This window comes from Furipterus horrens, unplaced genomic scaffold, assembly GCF_987537825.1.
Source record: "Furipterus horrens unplaced genomic scaffold, mFurHor1.1.pri manual_scaffold_8, whole genome shotgun sequence".
In the NCBI taxonomy this organism is placed as follows: Eukaryota; Metazoa; Chordata; class Mammalia; order Chiroptera; family Furipteridae; genus Furipterus; species Furipterus horrens.
In genome coordinates this window covers 37546589-37567445 of record NW_028327178.1, presented here as the reverse complement: position 1 = coordinate 37567445, position 20857 = coordinate 37546589, and the positions used below count along the sequence as shown (strand labels likewise).

Here is a 20857-nt window from a genome sequence, read left to right as displayed (position 1 = left end):
CCAGCCACTTAGCCCCATCTCCCCATCTCAGGGAGCCTGCTGGGCTCCTCCTGTTATCAGAGAAACCCTGGTTCTTCTTGTTGATGCAGTAAAGATCACAGTTCAGCGAGCCTATTAGCATGCACACAAAGCTTATTAGTGAATGGGAGAGCAAACGCAGTGGTGGCCAAAGGCCGGGGTGGCAAGCTCACCCTAGGGTGGCCAGAGGCCCAGAGGGCCAAGAATGCCATACAGTTGTCTGGATGGAGATGAAGAAGTTGCATATTGATTGACAGATAAAGGTGGAGCCAGCTTTTCTCGGGGGGACAGAACTACTCAAACTTAGGTATGTGTGGGGGTCTGTTAGCCTGAATCCTTATCTTGCTCCAGACTCCATTTGTTCATCGTGTTGTAAAACACATAAGTGAAGGGAGGCAGTTCATTAAAGTTGGGGCAGTTACCCAAAGTCATTTATGGACTCTTTCTGTTAGCATAAGGGACTCTCTGTAAAACAGTGACCAGAGGTAGGCAATTAACCAAAGTTGTTTTATGGGCTATTTTTCTTTGGGCACTGTGGACTCTGTCCTGCCTTTCTGGCCTTGGGATGAAAGCACAGTTTCAAAGGCTTTCTTTCTCAGATAGTGGAAAGGATACATAGAATTTCAAGGATAGCCCTCCTCCTGTGTTACATGGTATTTTCTTGTGATTTTGAAACACCTGGCAATATTGTCAGACCAGGCCCAGGACTACTGAGTTAGCTGGTGAGACATGTCTCCCTTGGCTTCTAGCCTCCTCTATTAAGTTGTTAGATTGCAATGGTGAGGGTCCTGCCTTTATTTCCCCTCTGCTACTCATTCTCCTGTAACACTCCAGCTCTGGGCCCTGGAAACTCAAGACAGTAAGCTGGGGCAACGGCAGGTCTCACTGAATTTTCTTCCCTTCTCTCATCTGGACAACAGCTGATGTGCAATGCTTTGAAAACCATCATTTCATATTCGTTGTCTAGTTTTTTAACTGTGTCAGATGGGATGGTCAATTTAGCCCCTGTTAATTTCATCATGACCAGATGAGACTGTTTATTTGGATCTTTATTAATTTTAAACATGCATCTCATTTGAGCCCAATTTATTACCTATATAATGTATTAAATATATAATATTATCCTCCATTCATGGGAGATAGATGAATCACATTAAAATGTTTAAGATAAAATGTTACTATGTTTGGAAGTACATTTTTTTTCAGTATCAAAGGGGAACTGTTACCACAAGTTCCCTTTTCAAGAATCAGGAAATAAGTACTGCTATCAGTATTTAAATCTTGAAAAGCGCATCATGAGCAGAAGACTATATATATTAATTTTACAATTAAACACATACTTGTCAGAATCGTCTTACTATATTGAGCTTCATCATTTGATATGATGTTAGCTACTAATAGTACTATCACTTCACCACCACACGTTGCTTTAGTATTTTTAATGGGCTTACTAGCCTTTGCTATAATGCTAGGAAATAGTATTGTCATTTTAGCCTTTGTGGTGGACAAAAACCTTAGACATCGAAGTAATTACTTTTTCCTTAACTTGGCCATTTCTGACTTCTTTGTTGGTAAGTTACATCTCTTTATTTAAGATAATTGTTTCTGTATAACTTATTTCTAAAACCTTAAAATAAGTTTTTGCTATTTCAAGGGACTGTATGAAATTGGGAATGATTAAAAACACAAAGTTTAAGGATTCAAGTTCAGAGGAAGCTATATGGTACTTTAGGGGAATATTGTATATATGAAAATCAGGTTTGTAGGGAAATTTTCATCTGAAAACTTTTTATTTTCTTTTTGTAGAATAAAATAAGTTCAGAATATTTCAAGAATTATTGAATCTAAGAGCTATTTGTTTCTGAATCTATTTTCCTTGTATGTTTAGGTTTATAATTATTTTGCTTTAAGCATAATGTCCTTAGTATCAGAGTGCTGGAGTAATAGAAAATAATGTATATGCTGGTAACCAGCACAATCAGGAAATGGGATATTCAGGTCAATTAAATAGTATGGCTAATATTATTTTATGATATGGTATAGAGTATCATAAATTACACCTGGCACTAAACTACCTACCATATCAAATAGTATTATAAGGGATCGTAGTAATTAGATCAATCTTTTTTTGAAAACATGCACTTTGTAATTTTTCTCTTCCTGATGACCATCAATCTTTAACAATGCTTATAGAAAGTAAATGTGCAATAGTTATCAGCTGATGATATTGCTTTATAGGAGCTTCTAGCATAATTTAATATATCATTGTCTATAGCAGCACAAATGCTTGCACTTATAAGAATAAAACCCATAGCATAGTTTATTGCCTCGAACACAATGTGAATCTTCCCAAGTGGGAGCTCCAAACTGGATGGTGTGCGATGGCTGTGTGGGAGCAGCAGGGGAGGAAGGCGGAGTGGTCAGAATCTATATAGTGAAGGCCCTTGACTACTAGTATGATTTGGGATTGGAGTTTATTCAGCAGGCAATGTGGAGATCAAAAAACTTTAAAACAGATGAGTGATTGGATGGATGGAAGCTTTACCTTGAAGGCATCAGAAGAGATGTAGTGTAGGTGGGAGAAGCTGGAGCAGGGGGAAGCTTTGTTTCAGAGATGACCCTGCAGCAATCTAGGTAGAAGTCATGTGGTAGGTAAGGCTCTGAGCTAGGATGAGGGTGGAAAAGAAGCGTGAGATACAGAGCTGCAAGGGTGGGCTCAGGCAGGAGAAAGAGAAAGATACGTGAGAGATTGGGTTCTGGGGACTAAGAGAAGTATACAACTCTTAATAGAAAGAGAGAACATTTTGGGAGGGATGCTTATGCTTCCGGTGTTGCATTGATAAAACTCCTGAAAAAAATTTCTAGCTGGAGAGATTGATTTAGGTGCCATGATATAAAAAGGACAGGGTCACAGATAAAGTGGCTAACCAATATAGAAGAATTAAAGAATGCAGCAATTTTGCCATTTCTCTCCTCAGTTCTACCGCTGCAGGTAACCAGTGTTAAGAACTTGGTTATCATTCATTCTTCATGCTTGCACAAACATACACAAGTTGGTATGTTTATGTAAAAAGTGTATTTATGTAAACGTAAAGAGTATCCTGCTGTAAACATACATAGGCCTCTCCTCTTTCTTCATAGAGCTGTAGAACTTTTAGAGGACACCAAGCACTTGAAGTCAGTTCTGTATTTTGACCAAGTCAAAAGGAGTGAGGACCTACGAACCTGATAGGAGGGAGGAACAGGATAAACTATACTCACTGACAGAGCCTGGGGCCTAAAGCTTTTGCGCAAAGATGGGTGCAGATAAAAATGGAATGTCTCTGTGTATGGTGCAATGTCAGCGTCACGGGCTGGAGCACTGCAACACAAAGATGTGGTCTGTCTTTGATTGAGAAATGTCCCTGCAGCTGTAGTGATACACTAGTCCTGTTGGTTCCCCTCTATTCAGCAGGTGGGTGGGAGAAGAGATGGCTTTGCTCTTGACAAGAGCAGTTTGACACAGATCAGAGTCTCTTTTAATCTACTGGTCTCATCCCTCACATAGTCCCTGACCCTGCCAGCTTCCTCCAGAGGTCCACTTATTTAACACAGCACCTCAGAGGTACTGTGGGTTCAATTCCAGATCACTGCCATAAAGTGAATATAGCAGTAAAGCGAGGCACATGAACTTTTTCATTTCGTAGTGCCTATGAAAGTTTTGTTTCTACTATATGATAATCTATTAAGTGTGTAATAGTATTATGTATGAAAAACAAGGTATATACCTTAATTAAGAATTATTTTATTGCCCTGATCTGCATGGCTCCATTGGGTTGCTAGTTCAATTTCCAGTCAGGGCACATGCCTGTGTTGTAGGCTCAGTCCTTGGTTGGAGAGCATGCAGGAGGTGGCTGATTGGTGTTTCTCTGTTGCATCAATGTTTCTCCCTCTCCCTTCCCTGCTCTCTCAAGTGAGAATAAAATAAACCTTTAAAAAATTACTTTATTGCTAAAAAGTGCTAACAATTATCTGAGCCTTCAGTGAGTCATAATCTTTTTTGCTGGTGGAGGGTCTTGCCTCAATGTTGATGAAACTGAGGTATCTGCGAAGCGCCATAAAACAAGGTATGCCTGTATTCACACAACACCAGAATTAGGAAAGTCTCTGAGACCTTTTGGTAACCAGGTTTGGGTTTGTGTCAATGCTCTTCTTACTCATTTGCCATGCTTAGAGGTGTGCCTCTCAGCTCTGAGCCTCGTAGTGGTGGTAGTGGGCCAGAGGCGAGCCCGTGAGAAGTTTTCTGTAGCTGTAAACCAGCAAATCTTACTATTTGGGGTCATGGGACCTAGAGCTCCAGAAACCATGCAGTAACAGGAGGGCAGATGAGAGCATTACATGTGCTCAGTATTGTAGGCTTTCTGGCTGAATGCTCACTTCTCACCTGTTGCAGAACTGGTGTCCTGTAGAGAATCTAAATTTGTGGCACCTGAGTAGCTTCCCAGGCTGAAATTAGTGTTGGGAAGCAAAGATTTGTTGAGGGAAAATTTCAGTAGCAGCTACATTGATATAAATATATACCACCTGTACACTAGTCTAGGAAATAATATACTATCTGCATCTAGATCAATATCTGTAAAGTTGGTATTTCATGACTGATGCTTCCATCTATGGGTAACTTCTTCACTTCTACAATCGTGTGGCACTTATGGCCTACATGACCATGTGCTGGATGACCCAGGCAGGATATTCAAGGGCAAAAGGTGTTTGCTGCTGACAGAGTCTGAACCACATTTTCAGGATGGCAAAGTTTATCTTTAGTACCTTCATGCCTGAGTTCAGGATTCTTCTGTTCTCTAAACTTCTGAGTTAGTCAGCTTGGACTGCTGTAACAAAATACCACAGTCTGGGCTTAAACATCAGTGATTTACTTTCTGGAGGCTGGAAAGTCCCAGATCAAGGTGCCGGCTGATTCGGTTCCTGGTTGGAGCACTCATTCTGCTTTGTATATGCCTTCTTGATGTATCATCATATAGCCTTTCCCCTTAGTATACAAAGAGAGAGAGAGAGCAAGCAAGTTCTCTTGTGTTTCTTCTTATAAGGACACTAATTTTGTTGGATTAGGGCTTCACCCTTACAACCTCATTTAACTTTTTAATGACTTAGGTATAGGCTCTGTCTCAAATACAGCCACCCTGGGGGTTAAGGCTTCAACGTGTGAATGAATTTGGGGCTGACACAAATATTCAGTCATAACACCCTATATGCACTCGATGTTATCCACAGTCTTCTGTTGGCCTAGAGAATTCACTGGGGCTTTTAGCTCCTGCCACCTTTTGATTGTTATTTTTTTTCATGGAAGATGTAGTATCTGGGAAGGCTTCAGAAAGAAGGGGCAATACCAGATTGGACCGGTGGCAAATTTCAAGCAAACTGGCCTTGCTTACCTCATCTGTTCATTCATCTAGTATCCATTTATTGGGAACCAGGAACTCTTTGAGCTGCTGGAGATATAGCAGTGAAAATACAGACAAAAATTGCTTCCCTCATGGTGCTTCTATTTCTACTGTGGGCAAAGGTGGGGAGATAGACAATAAACAATATAAACAAGTAAATAAAATTGCATAGCATTTGAGAGAGTGATCATTGCTGTTGAGAAAAACAGCAGGAATGAGAGAGAGAGTGTGTGTTTGAGGTGGAGGTTGCAATTTAAACTTCCAGAGTTGGGTTCTCGGATCAAGAAACATTTGAGCAAACAGAAGACGCATTCTGGGGGAAGAGCATTTTATGCCCAAGAAAGTGCAAGGATCTGAGGCAGTGTATGTGTGGTGTATCTGAGGCCAGAAGGGCTGGAGTGGAATGATGGCAGTGTGTGTGTGTGTGGGGGGGTGTGTGTGAAGGGATTAGGGGGAGGTGAGACCAAAGAGATCGGGGACAGCTAGGATGGGTAAGTCATCTAGGGTCTTACAGGGCTTCTCTTCTTTTCTTTCTTCCCCTTCCATCTCTCCTCCTCCTGTTTTCTTCACCTCCACCCCACCCCCACCCTTTGCTAGTGGTGGTGCTATACCTTGGTTCTTGAGTTCGGCAAAGAAAGAATTCAGAGTCAAGGACTAGTGCAAGAAGTGTATTTACCCTTTTAGAAAGAAAATCACAGAGGCAGGATAAGTGAGCCAGCTGGGCTGTGCGGACCCAGGAAACAAGTTGCAGGAACAAAAAGAGGGCCCTATTGCTTAGGAGAAAGAAAGCAAAAGATACATGCCTAAGGAAAGCAGTGGGGGAAGGTGTGGGTGTGCTCTAGAAAGAGAGTGAGTGTGCGCTCGGTCCTTTGTCTTAAAGTTTTTATCTGTTTTCTATAGGTGAGGATTCCAGGAGGTCTCAGGGGAGGTTCTCAATAGAATATTCATCAGCGTTGCAGGTGTGGCCTTTCAGGGTCTTGGTCTTTACTGATTGGTTGGTGCTAGGGTAGGCAGTCATTAGTCATTGCATCTGGTCCTGATGTCGGATATGGTGCCACTTGTCTGGTTTTGCTGCTTTTCTGGGCCTGGAGCTGAAATATAACTGAGGCCTAGATTGTTATCTCTAGTTTGACCAAAACTCTCTGTGGTCAGCACACTTGAGGTTCTATTCTAAGATGTTTGAGGTGGGTCAAAACCTCATTGTCCTGAGGCCTTTATGCTTAAGGGAGTGGTCATGCAAGGGCTTGCGTGGGAGTCTTATGGGGCTATTCTCCTGCCCCACCTTGTTCCTCCTCCAAGGAGGTCTAAACCACTTGTAATATAAAAGATCAGGGAGTCTAAACTGCATGACTAACAACATGCTAGAGGAAGAAAGGTCACCCTGTGGGGAGGCCCTAACCTATAATAGCTGTTTTCTCTAGTTTTGCCTGTTGCTAGGCACCTGGGACTTTCTGCCCTGGTGACATCCCATACCTGGCCTATCATTCCTGCTCAGCTTATGCCTACCTGCCTGCCCTATCACTTTACCATCATCTTTTAATATAGTTTGTTTTCTCTAACTGCCCCCACTTCCTTAATTTGTCCCACCAAAGGCTTATTGTTCTTTTAAAGGAAATGGCTCTTAGTTCTACCTAACAAGTCCATTTGACCCAGATGCATGAATTCAGTGTACGAATTGTGGGAAAAATATATCATAGAAATATTTCTGATTCACAGTTTTTGAAACTTTTGGAATGAGTCACAAATATCTCCATCATTCAACAAGATAGAAGAACTGAGCATAATGTTTGTACTAAAACATTACATAGAACCCAAGGTGGCATCAGGATTTTATTAAAACCAAAAGGACAAACTAGAGCCTGCTTTAAGCTGTTATTTCCAATAACTTCTAAGGTTGCAGAAACACTCTTCCTCTTTTGTGTAAATCACAAAGTGTGAAAAAGATTATTTAACTCCCACCTTTTTTTGAACCTTTTAATCAGACAATGGGTGTCTGTGATGCAAATGATTCTTGGGATTGCACTCTTCTGTCTCACTCTGTGGGAGAAATGAGTGTGTGTATGAAAAATACTTGTCTGTGGAAGATTAGAAGCTACAACTCTGGGCTGAAATATAATACATGTCTCTGTTTTGAAGATACTTGAATTTATCTCAGGTGAACCTGGTGACTTATTTTATACCATAGGTGTGCATGTGTGCATACACACACTCTCACACACACATCTGAGGTGGAAGACACCATAAGAAAATTTAGTTATCATAAAAAACGTAATTGAAATACAAACAAACAGGCAACTTGAACTACATATAAGAACTGGACACACAACTCTTTATCTCCATGGGATCTAGTTTCTTGTATATGTATATGAACCTACGTACATAATGCTAAGCTCTGTAGTTCCTTTCTCTGGTTCAGAAACCACACACACCACTATATTCTTGTGGCATTACTGACCAAAAGTCTGTGTGCCCGATGCTTCAGAAGGCCAAAACTTAAAGCATCCAAGCTTGGAGTAAGGGCAGGTTTATTGACCGAGAAGGCTCTGGCTGAGAAGATGGGAACCCTAGTAGTTCTTCAAATTCATCTTTAGAAAGTAAAGAGTTCAGACTTTTATGTCAAGGGAAGGGAAAATGGGAGGAGCTGTTTTAGTAAAAACTCAAGCCTGAAGCGGAATTCCTCTAATGATTAAAGCGGGAACTATTAGTTTAAAGGCCATAGGGACAACTGGACTTGATCCAAATGGAGTCAGAGAGACTGAGTGTTTCATTGTTACAACAGCACCTTGTTTGGGGAGAACTGCAGGTTTCCTTCATGCTTCCCTTTCCTTTTTCTTTCTTTTACCTTTACTATTGTTCTTTATAATAGTCTAACTTGGTTCTGATATAAAAAATGACAATTCCTGTGACATGCCTGATAAAATATAAAGATGCTCAACAAAATAAGATTTCAACTGAGCTTCCACCTAAAAGATTATGTTTTTAGTGAGTAGTGCCACCTGTCTGAAATGTCAGTGCAATTAAAAATCCCTGCAAAGCTAAAGGAAATGGAGCCCAGTTTAGTCATTTTTCACAGTTCAGCTGGTTTGGTGCTGAGCCATATCATTTATATATTTGCTCATTCAGTGAAGGGTAGTGCTTAAATTAGCGGTTCTAAAGTCACATTGACTGGTTTCAAATCCATCTTTCACTTACTAGCTAAGTAGACCTTGGGTTAATATGTCTCCTTTTTTGACTTCATGTTCTTTATTTGTTGGCTTAGCACAGTCCCTACCTCACAGAGCTCCCATGAAGGTTAAATGAGATGATATGTGTAACACACATAGCACAATGTCTGGCATATGGCAATTGCACAACAGATGTTAGGTATTATTAATTTATTTAAGTCATTTTGATCAGTCTTATAAATGTGAAAAATACAAAGACTGATTTACAACATGGTCCCAGGCATCAGCAGAAACAAGTTAAAAACTGACAACAATATAAAGTAGTATATTTTTGTACATAAGGAGGGAGTCATAAGTAAAGTTCTAGGAAAGTGCAGGTGACAGAGAAGTTACTTCTGCCAAGGAAGTTCCAAGAAAAATGGTAAGGCGAAAGTCATTTCTTTAACTCGGTGAAGAACAAAAAGGAAGTAAATATACTTTTCAGTAGAAGAGAAGAGGACATTCTAGGAAGAAAGAATGCTTTGGGAAAGGTAAAGTGATGTGAAAATGTGAGATGTGTTTGAGGGATGAGTGGCCTGTCCTGTTTGGGTTGCATCATGAACATAAAGATGACTCATGTTACATGTGGCTGAAAATACAGGTTGGTACCTAAACTTAACTTGGAAAGTAAAAAGGAGCCATTGAAAGTATGAGGCTTATGACAGCTATTATAAAACTGGTAATTAAAAAATGTGTAGGAAACCAATCCTGAGTTTGTCGATGAAATACCATTGCTTTCTAAACTATAATCAAGCCATTTTTGATCAATTCAGATACATCAATGTGTTGTGTACAATGTCTCTTTGTTAAAATAGATATATGCTATTTTTTACCCTATTTTTTCCCTGTATAGGTGTGATCTCCATTCCTTTGTACATGTCTCAGAAGCTGTCCAATTGGAACTCTGAAAATAAAATCTGTGCATTTTGGCTCATTGTTGACTATCTTTTATGTACAGCCTCTGTGTATAACATCGTACTCATCAGCTATGATCGATACCAGTCAATCTCCAATGCTGTAAGTGAAACCATTAATTTGTTTTCCTTAGAGGAATATGTACTGGTAAATTTTGGGTCCCTAGCAAAAATTAAAAAAATTTTTTTTACGTATTTATTTTTGGAGAGAGGAGAAGGGAGGGAGAAAGAGAGGGAGAAAAACGTTGATGTGTGAGAAAAACATTGGTTGGTTGCCTTTCACGCACCCCCAACAAGGGACCTAGCCCACAACCCAGGCATATGCCCTGACTTGGAATCAAACCAGTGACCTTTTGATTTGCGGGACAATGCCTACACACTGAGCAAAAAGTTTTAAAATCTAATATTTTCTTTAATTGACACACTTAAAGGAACCTGATTATCCTTTTGTAATCTGGCAATAAGTTTTCATTGTCCTCTAGTGAACATCTTCTGCAGGTGATTTGGTTAAGCCAATCCCTTTCCTGCTATTAAAATGGGAAGGCTTCAAAGAAAATCCAAGGCAAGTTGTCAGAAGTGGTATACTGAGTCCGTAGTTAGTCAGATATACATGAGCTTCACAGTGGATTTATCAGTTCTGCTCTTAGAAAAATTGAGACCTGAATATTTTCCTCAGGATGGAACTTGGTGGGCAAGTAGAAAGACTCCCAGACTTTTGAATGTCATGAGAAAACCAACTTTTAATGGCCAAAAGAAAGACAGTATACAAGAAGCTATAGTTTATAAAGTAGAACCAATCATAAAGGTAAAGTCCTGGTGCCAGTTTAGGACACATCCCAAGAAAACCTGAACTTACCTGAGATTTGGAATAGTCTCATTTAACAAGTTAGCGATAAGTCTTAAAAAGCTAAAGAACAATGTTAACAATAGAACAAGGGAGAAAACTCATACCTGATACAATAAAGGACAAGTGGTTAGAGGGGGCCATAGAAATATTGAGCAGTGATCTGAAATCTTTGAAACCAAGATGAGAAACTTCCTGCACCCTTGAGTCCCAGCGACCCAAGTCTTTGGGGCACTATTCTGTGACAAAGATTTTGCTAAGTGCTGGGCTAAGGAAATGAAGTCAGAACTTCTGGTCAAGATGGAGGTGTAGATAGACACGCTTTGCTTCCTTGCACAACCATAAGAAGAATCACAACTAACCTCAAAGCAAAAAACACCTAAAATTGCCAGAAAATTAAACGGTATGGAAGTCTGACAACCAAGGATTTAAAGAAGCCATATTCATCCAAACAGGTGTGCCAAGACAGGGAGTCAAAGCAGCTCTACCTAATACACAGAAACAAACACAAGGAGACTGCCAAATTGAAGAGATAAAAAAATATGGCTCAAATAAAAGACAGGAAAAAAAAAAAACCCAGAAAAAGAAATAAATGAAATAGAGATCGCCAACCTATCAGATGCAGAGTTCACAACACTGGTGGTAAGAATGCTCAGAGAACTCACTGAGTATGGCAAAACCATAAGGGAAGAAATGAAGGCTACACTGAGTGAAATAAAGAAAAATCCACAGGGAACCAACCGTGAAGGGAAGAAAGTTGGGGTCCAAATCAATGATTTGGAACATAAGGAAGAAATAAACATTTGATAAGAACACAATGAAGAAACAAGAATTAAAAAAAAAAAAAAAAAAAGGAGAGAATAAGAAGACCCTTGAACATTTCCCAAAGTGCCAACTTCCAAATCATAGGGATACCAGAAGCAGAAGAGGAAGAGCAAGCAAGAAATTGAAAACTTATTTGAAAAAACAATGAAAAAAACCCTCCCTAATTTGGTGAAGGAAATAGACATAAAAGTCCAGGAAGCACAGAGTCCCAAACAAGTTGGCCCCAAAGAGGACCACACCAATATATATCATAATTAAATTACTAAAGGTTAAAGATAAAGAGATAATCTTGAAAGCAGCAAAACAAAAGCAGAGAGTTACCTACAAAGGAATTCCCATGAGACTATCAGCTGGTTTCTCCAAAGAAATTTTGCAGGCAAGAAGGGACTGGCAAGAAGTATTCAAAGTGATGAAAAGCAAGGACCTACAACCAAGATTACTCTATGCAACAAAGCTATCATTTAGAATGGAAGGGCAGTTGAAGTGCTTCCCAGACAAGGTAAAGCTAAATGAGTTCATCATCACCAAGCTATTATTATATGAAATGTTAAAGGGACTTATTTAAGAAAAAGAAGCAGATCAAAACTATAAACAGTAAAATGACACCAAACTCAAAGCTATCAACAAATATATCAAAAAACAAAAACAAAAACAAACTAAGCAAACAACAGCAACAGACTCATAGATATGGAGATCATAAGGAGGGTTTTCAGCAGGGAAGGGGAAGGGGGGAAATAGGGAAAAGGTGCAAGAAGCATAATTGGTAGATACAAAATAGGCAGGGAATGTTAAAAATAGTATAGGAAATGGAGAAGCTGAATAATTTATATGCATGTCCCATGGATATGAACTAAAGGGGGTGATTGCTGGAGGGAAGGGAGGTACCAGGGTGGTGGGGGCAAAGGGCAATAATTGGGACACCTGTAATAGCATAATCAATAAAATATACTTTAAAAGAAGAAATGAAACCAGCAGAGTTTCTATTTTTGAGACTCATAATATCTTAACATGGAGACAGACTCATAAACAAATGGGTTCAGTACAGTGGACTAAGTGTAGCTGAGCTGCCATGTGGCCAGGAAGAAAGGCAGGACAGAACAGCGGGACAGCCAGATATTTTGCATTGGGTACCTCATTGGCACAAGAGTCCACTGCGGTTCGTACTGGACAGACTGGAAGAAGTGCAGAGCAGTTTGGATAAGCAATTCAGATGTCTGTAATCTTACGTCTTTCAAATGGTAGGTCATAAAATCAGTTCAGTGGGTTGAAACCAGTTTCTTTATTTTGAATGGAAAAATATGGAAAGAAGCTGAATAGGGTATGATAAAACTGAGAATATAGAATATCAGAGTACCTTGCACATTATAAGCATATTATATTATGAATATTTTTATCTGTGTATTTGGTTATGACATAAAATGTATTTCTTACTTTAAGTGACAGTCAAAACATTTAAAAAACAGTTTCAAAAAACCTTCTCCTATTTCCTTTCTTTCTGGGTTAATATTTCTTTTTAATCATCATTGGGTGTTTCTAGGACTTGCTTCACTGAATTCTCAAACTCTTGGGTCTACCTTAGATTTATGAGAAAGTAAAAGACAGCTTGCTCAGTTAGAAAAAAGTGCTTAAAAGTTAGAAAGATGGTGGGTGATGTCTAGAGGGGAAATGGGTGGGTTTGTTCCAGGTCTTTAAAAAACAACATTTGTTTGTTTGTTTGTTTAAATCCTCACCTGAGGATATATTTATTGATTTTAGAGAGGGGGCGGGAGAGAGAGAGAGAGACAGAGAGAGAGAGAGAGAGAAAGAGAGAGAGAGAGAGAGAGAGAAATTAATGTGAGAGGGAAATATTGATAAGTTGCCTCCTGTACTTGCTCTGACTGGGGATCAAACCTGAAACCTAGGCATGTGCCTGACCAGGAATGAAACCCATAACCTTCTGGTGTATGGAATGATATTCCAATCAACTTAAACACCCAATAAAGACAATAATTTTTATTTTTTAATTACAGTGAACCTACAATATAATATTAGTTTCAGGTGTACCACCATATGATTAGCATTTATATAATTTACCAAGTGATCACCCTGATGAATCTGGTACCCATCTGACACCATACATAGCTATCACAATATTATTGTCTATATTTGCTACTGTACTTTACATCCCCATGACTATTCTGTAACTACCAATTTGTACTTCTTAATTCCTTTGCCTTTTACACCTACTCCCCCAACTTCCTCCCATCTGGCAACTGTCAAAATGTTCTTTGTATCTATGAGTCTGTTTCTGTTTTGCTTGTTCATTTATTTTGTTTTTAGATTCTACATATAAGTAAAATCATCTGGCATTTGTCTTCTCCTTCTGACTTAACTCACTTGGCACAATATCCTCTAGATCTATCCATGTTGTTACAGAGGGCAAGATTTCATTCCTTTTTATGGCTGAAACATATTCCATTGTATATACGCACCATTTCTTCTTTTTCATTCATCTATTTCAGACACTTAGGTTACTTACCTATGTTGGCTATTGTAAATAATGCTGCAATGAACATATGGATGTATATGTCTTTTCAATTTAGTGTTGGGTTTCTTCAGATAAATACCTAGAAATGGAATTGTTGGGTCCTTCTTTGTCTGTTGTTATAGCCTTGGTTTTAAAGTTTCTTTTGTCTGGCATGAGTATCGCTACTCTAGCTTTTGTTTGTTTGTTTCAATGTTTATGATGTATTTTTTTCCATTCCTTTACTTTCATTCTGTGTGTGTCTTTTGATCTTGAGTGAGTCTCCTGTGGACAGCATGTATAAGGCTCTTGTTTTATTATCCATTCAGCCACCATATGTCTTTTTATTGGAACATTTAATCCATCTGAATTTAAAGTGATTATTGATTGGTATGTAGATATTGGCATTTTATTATTCATATTATTTATCTTCTTTTTCTTCTTCTTAAAGAAAACTCTTCAACATTTCTTGTAATACTTGTTTGGTGGTGACAACTATAGCTTTTTTTTTTTTTTATCTGGGAAGCTCTTCATCTGTCCTTTGATTCTAAATGATAGCTTTGCTGGATAGAATAATCTTAGTTGTAGATACTGACTTTATATCATTTTGAATATTTTGTGCCAATCACTTCTGGCCTGTATATTTCTGTTGAGGAGTCAGCTGGTAGTCTTATGGGAGATCCCTTGTAACTAACTGCTTTTTTCTGTTGCTTTTAAGATTTTTTTTTTTTTGGTCTTCAACTTTTGGCATTTTAATTATGATGTATCTTAGTGTAGACTTATTTGGGTTCATCTTGTTCGGGACTCTCTGTGCTTCCTCCACTTGTATGTCTATTTCCTTCACCAGGTTAGGAAAGTTTTCTGTCACTATTTTTTCAACTAGGTTTTCAGTTTCTTGCTCTGTCTCTCCTCCTTTCAACAACTCCCATGATGTGAATGTTGGCACACTTGAAGTAGCCCCAAAGGCTCCTTACACTATCATCATATTTTTGGATTCTTTTTTTTCTTTTCACTCTTCTGATTGTTTGTTTTCTGCTTCCTTGTCTTCTAAACTGCTGATTTGATCCTCTGCTTAATCTGCTCTACTGCTTATTCCCTGTAATGTATTCTTTATTTTAGTTAGTGTATTCTTCATTTATGGCTATTTCTTTTTAATGTTTCTATCTCCATTTTTATGTGTCCTATCTCTTTGTTGAAGTTCTCACTAAGTTCATCTACTCTTCCCCTAAATTCATTGAGCACTTTTATAACTAGAGTTTTGAACTCTGTAACTGGTAAATTGCTCATTTCCATTTTGCTTAGTTCTTTTTCTGGAGTTTTGTTTTGTCATTTGGGACATCTTTATTTGTCTTCTCAATTTGGCTGCCTCTATGTGTTTGTTTCTGTGCATTAGGTAGAGCTGCTACATCTCATGGTTTTGGTTAGAGTGGCTTTGTGTAGTAGATGTCCTGTAGGGCCCAGTAGCACAGCCTTTCAAGTCACCTGAACCTGGTGTTACAACTGTGCACCATCTTATTGTAGGTGAGACTTGATTGCTGTTGGCACATGAATAGGAGGGATTTACCCCCAGGCTGATCAGCTTTGAGAAAGGGCTGTAGCTACCATAGAGGATCTGCTAAGTAGGGACAGACCCCAGGGAGTGCAATTCACTTCAGCAGGGTTCAGATACCTGGTGAGTCCATCCTTTTAGTGTATTGCTTATAGAAGAGGTTGGGTGGTGCTTTGGTGTGGTCTGAAGTTGTCCACTGGGTGCATTAGTTCTGGATCCCCCTGGAAGGTGCAGGTCAAGGTCAGCCACCACCTGTGCCCTGCCTGGGACCACCTGGCATGAACTACAAAGCCATCTTCAGATGGCTGCTATTTGTGCTGGGCTTGGAGGTACCTGGGAAAGGCCAACCTGTGAACCAAGGCTGGCTGCTCTGCTAGTACTAGTCCTGGGGCCACTTAGGAACAGGTTCAGGGCACAACAATCCCAAGATGCTACTTGCTTGAGAGATTTTAGGACGGTCAGTAGCATGAGCCAAGACAGGCCATTTGTATGCAAAAGCCCCTGCAAAGGGCTTGGGTGGGCCTGCTAGTTGAATGGGGTGGGGTTTCAGGGAATCACCAGGGCAGCGTGAACAGTGTTAGCCAGGTTGATGGAGACTCACATATGATGCCCCACTGCCAGTACTGCTCAGAATAGGAACAATAATCTTTGCCAGCACTTCTGTGGGGAGAAAGCTATCCCTTCACCCCCTGCCCTGATGCCAGACAATTCAGTTTCTTCCCATATGTCCAAGGTGACTTTTGAGCTGCTGCCCCCGTGCTGGAGCTCAGCTGAGTTTGACTGCATCCATGTGGGCCTTTGAGAGGAACACCTGGAGCTCCAGTAATCCTCTGTCTTACTTCGCTACAGTCCCTGCTAGTTTTCACAGTTAGAAGTTATGGGGATTTCTCTTACTGGCACTGGAACCCTTGGCTGGGGAAATGGGGCTGCAACTCAACACAGCTGTGTGAAACTAGAAGCAATCCTTCAAAGCCGACCGAAGCTGGTAGGAAGTGGTCATGGGAAAGCTGGGCTCTTGTGGGAAACAAAAGTAGAGGAGACAGCCTGATAAGGCAGTGCTCTGTGCTGAGCCTGGGAAGTGGAAATCTGACAATCACTTGAAAAAGGAAGGCTCCATGAAGACGGCAAGTGCATGATTCCAGTGCCCAGACAAGTTTTCCAGAAGGGCAGATTCCAGGGCGGAAGCAAGAGTGGGTCGGGGAATGTAGACAGGATAGCTGGGAAGAACGGAAATTAAAATTCATACAGGATTAAGACAGTAAGAGGAGAGTATTTCTTTATCTGCCAATGAAAAAAGATTCCTGATGGTAAAATCAAGAACATGGAAAATGTAGCGTAAGAGGCAATATTCTGAGTAATGAACATATTCTGGAGTGGGTGAGAGGTGGGCCTCTGACTGATTTCAGGGAGGCCACTTCACTTGTCCCGAGTCTGCGTTCAAGCAACGCTTGAGCTGTCCATCTCTCAAAAGTGCTCCGCAGAGACAAAGAGATTGGGACCGTGCTCTCAAATCCCTTAGAAGTCCATTATCCCATTTGACCTTGTGCATAATAGAAAGGAGATCACTTTCCACCATTCTGCATTATATTATTACAAAGGCTGAACAGAGCAATTAAAAAACTAAATGCAGTTTTATGACCATCTGGGTATTGTTACCATCTTCATAATCATTATATTTAGTGCAAGAGATGTATTAATTAGTGATTGAGAAGCAGAAGGCAAAAAGCCTGTCATACATGGGAGCTTGTTTTCAGCACCATGTGCGTTTTAGCTTAGCCTCAGAAATACCAATAATCTGGTTAGAAAAAACACTCCAAAAACACTTCCCTGCAGTTTTTAAAAATAGTTCAGTTTAAAAAAGAAACAAACCAGTTTTATCTTATTTCTAGTCATCATTGAGCCCTTTCCAGAATGCACAATCTGTCAAAGAAAGCCAGTGCTGAGCAGTGTTGCACCCTTTTATATAATACAAATGAGGGACCACGGTAGGATGAGACGTAAAAATATACAGGTAAAATAGTAGAAGAAAGCCGGTGGAAAGGGAGGCATGCTGTCATTTCATTTCCCTTCAAGTGAGGAAATCAGAGAAATGTGGAATATTTTAGCTAGAAAAAAATCTTAACTAATCTAATACAAGTCCCCTCACAAAATTCTTGGTTCATGCTTTCTTCCTTAGGTTTAGTAGTGGTTGATCTTGGGTATCTTTAGACATCTTACAGAAGATATTTTTGAAAATTTCAGGATCTATCAAAGATTAGGGGGGCCTGTGATCCAAGAGCAATCCTTACTCAGAGAACCTCATTTTCCCCTATAGAAGTCCGTTGTTGTGAATAAGTAGATCTAGAACATTCTTCAACCTTAAAAAAGACAGTGCCACACACCACATTCATGTGGCTAGCCATAGCTTTGGCACCATTTTTGTCAGGTGGAAGTCTTTAAGGAACGAAATGATTAGGTAATGCTCAATAACTCCATAGTAACTCCCCACAGCAGGTGTAAACAGCTTTCTTTTTGTGTGTCACCTTCCTGGAAGTGATGTTTTTCTTTCTCTTTTTGATCCCACCTTAAAGAATCAGCATGAACTGCACAGTAGATTTTTCCTTTATTAGAATCAAGAAAGCCAGTGCTTTCAAACATTTTTGACTGTGACTACAGTGAGAAATGCATTTTATACTGTGGTTCAGTATGCGCATTTCTCTCTACATACCTATATCTTATATTGCCAAAGCAAAAGTTTAGTCAAACAATACCCTTACAATGTGTGATGCATTCTGATGTGGAAAAATCCTATTTCATTAAAAACAAACAAACAACAAAAACCTGGTCATGACCTGGCTGACAGATTGTGAAGCACTATGAAAAGATGTACCCAGTTTCAGTTCAGATTGTGACATGTTCTACAGTGTCAAGATGTTCAACTTTGAGGGTTACACTCTTCCTCCTTAAAATCACTAAGAAAGTCTGCATCTTAGTGCAGGCTCCCCTGAAATTGAACCATGTGTCCTGGTCCCCATCGTGTTACCCAGGCCTAGTTAATGTCCTCCCCTCTAGCACATCCCTGAAACTCCTAAGGGCCTATGGTATGCTTTATGCAATCAACTTATGCTTCATAATACTGAAAATAATTTATTTGGCCTCTTTTAGGTCTCTTACCGAGCTCAACGCACTGGGATCTGGAAGATCGTGGCTCTGATGGTGGCCGTCTGGGTTCTGGCCTTCTTAGTGCATGGGCCAATCATTATAATTTCAGAGTCTTGGAAGACAGGAGAGGGTCAGTGTCATCCTGGATTCATTTCAAAATGGTATGTCCTTGCCATCACATTATTCCTGGACTTCCTGGCCCCAATCTTCTTAGTGGCTTATTTCAACATGTATATTTACTGGAGACTACAGAAGCGTGGTTGTCTCGATAGGGAGCCAAGCCCTCCTGAACTCAATTCTGCCTCCTCATGTAACTCTGGACACTCATTCAAGTGTGGACTGTTTTCAAGACCATCTCTTGCTGAACCAAAGGAAGCAGCAGCACCCCATCATTTAGAGAGACAACGAAGAAAAAGCAGTCTTTTGTTTTCTATAAGAGCCCAGAAGAATAGAGACATAATTGCTTCCACAATGGATTCCCTCTCTCACTCAGATAACCTAACTCTTCACCAAAAAGAACATCTTGAACTGCTGAGAGCCAATAAAGTAGCCAAATTATTGGCCATGCTCTTAGGAGTTTTCATCATTTGCTGGGCTCCTTATTCTCTGTTCACATTTGTTTATTCAATGTACAGCCCATATCAGCATCCTAAAACAATTATGTATGATATTGCATTCTGGCTTCAGTGGTGTAATTCCTTTGTCAATCCTCTTTTGTACCCATTGTGTCACAAGCATTTTCAGAAGGCTTTCTTGAAAATATTTTGTCCAAAAAAGCAACCCATAACACCACACAATTAGACAGTGTCCACTTAAAGACAATTTTATTGCTTATTTACATTTGAGTCTTAATAGCACCTAAATGAATTTTATCTGGCTTTTATCTTGCCCTGTCCACTCTACCAAAAATGGTCATATAATTATAACACTTGAAAATTTTTAAAAAAACTATAATCTAGAAGTCAAGGGAAAATTATTCAGATGAACAATAACAGTGTAATTAGAAATGGACAGTAATCTTTTTGTAAGCACATAGCCACAAAGGCACTGTATTTTTCTTAGTCATCACCTCTTTCTTGTCTTTTAGATCTTGGTGTAACATTGGTGGTAAAAGTCAAGAGTTTTTTTCTATTTTCAGTGTTTGCTACAGTCCTAAGCAATTTCTCTTTTTATTTTATAGTGATAAAAATTTGTCAAGTTTTAAAACTATTTGCTGAAGTACATAATAGAAAAAGGAGCTGTATTGTTCTTTCCACTGGATGGGCTACTCTGTTATGATCAGTGGGCAGGTGAGTTGGGGGTTGAGTTGGCAGGAGCAGGAAGTGAGAGAGGGCCCAGATGGAGGAGCGAGGGGCACCTGCACTTCCAAACTCAATATTCCTAATCCCAGAAAAGCAGTGAGGTCCTCAGTGAAGTTATCTTGGAAGAATCAAGCTGGCAATCAGGGTGAGAGGGTGAGGGGCAGGCAGTGGTCACCGATGGATTGAAAGGATGGGTTTCCCTATTTTTTCCTGACCTCTTTTCCAAACATCCACATCAGTTAAACTTCCCTGTAAGGAAATATGAAAGAAAGAGTAATGCTAAGAGACAATGAAAGGACTATATGATTAAACCTGATGTATTTGCACAGAACTTGTAGGTGTCAATTATTACTAATAGAATAGCTTTCTGTATTTGTTTGATGTCTTTAACTCATGTGCCTACTGTTTTACATTGCAGTGCTCAGACTGGTTTATTTATTATGTAGTTAAGGAAGGTTATACCTTACTGATGAGTCACATTTTATTCTGGTGAACAAAATTATTCTGGTAACATTTTGTTCTTCTTGTCACTATAAGATTTTTTCAGTGTCCTTTTGATTTTGTAGTTAATTTCATCTCTCCTAAAAGGTTTTATCAGTGTTGTTTCTATAACTTCTCAGAGTTCTTATATAGTTTAGCCATTTTGATGTTTCTCAGATATTTTAAACTTTTGATTAATTTCAAACACTATATTATGAAAATCTTTTAAGTACATAACTGCTTAGAAATGTACATAATTTTAAAGTACATTCTTACTTGAGTAGGTTAAAAACTGGAGATATATGTTTAAAATTCAATAGTGATTTTAGAAATTTGAGAAATAAAAGTAAATGCACAACTTTTGATAAAGTTGTTACTTGTCAGCTGCTGGTTTTAACATTTATAAACTAGCAGGTATGAATTTCATATAATCATTGGAGACTTGAATGTCTACCGAATAGAATGGCCCTCTGAAAACCTTTGACAGTTGAACCTTGGGGAAACATGCCTAAATATTTATATGTATTTTCTAATATATAGAGAATATAATATATATTGTACTTTGCTCAATGTAAGATGTCATCAATGTAAAACATACTGTTATTTTATTTACCACTATGAAAGAGAAAATGTGAAATGGTCTC

The 20857-nt window shown here is 39.3% G+C and overlaps 1 protein-coding gene across 1 annotated transcript; it reads left to right on the top strand.

Moving 5' to 3' along the window:
- Nucleotides 1–1402: 1402 nt before the first annotated feature.
- On the top strand, nt 1403–19283 carry HRH4 (histamine receptor H4). The gene is made up of 3 exons (XM_090285126.1): nt 1403–1589; nt 9510–9673; nt 18436–19283. The coding sequence occupies exons 1-3, from the start codon at nt 1403–1405 to the stop codon at nt 19231–19233; spliced, it is 1149 nt and encodes a 382-aa protein (XP_090141252.1). The 3' UTR covers nt 19234–19283.
- Nucleotides 19284–20857: the final 1574 nt, after the last annotated feature.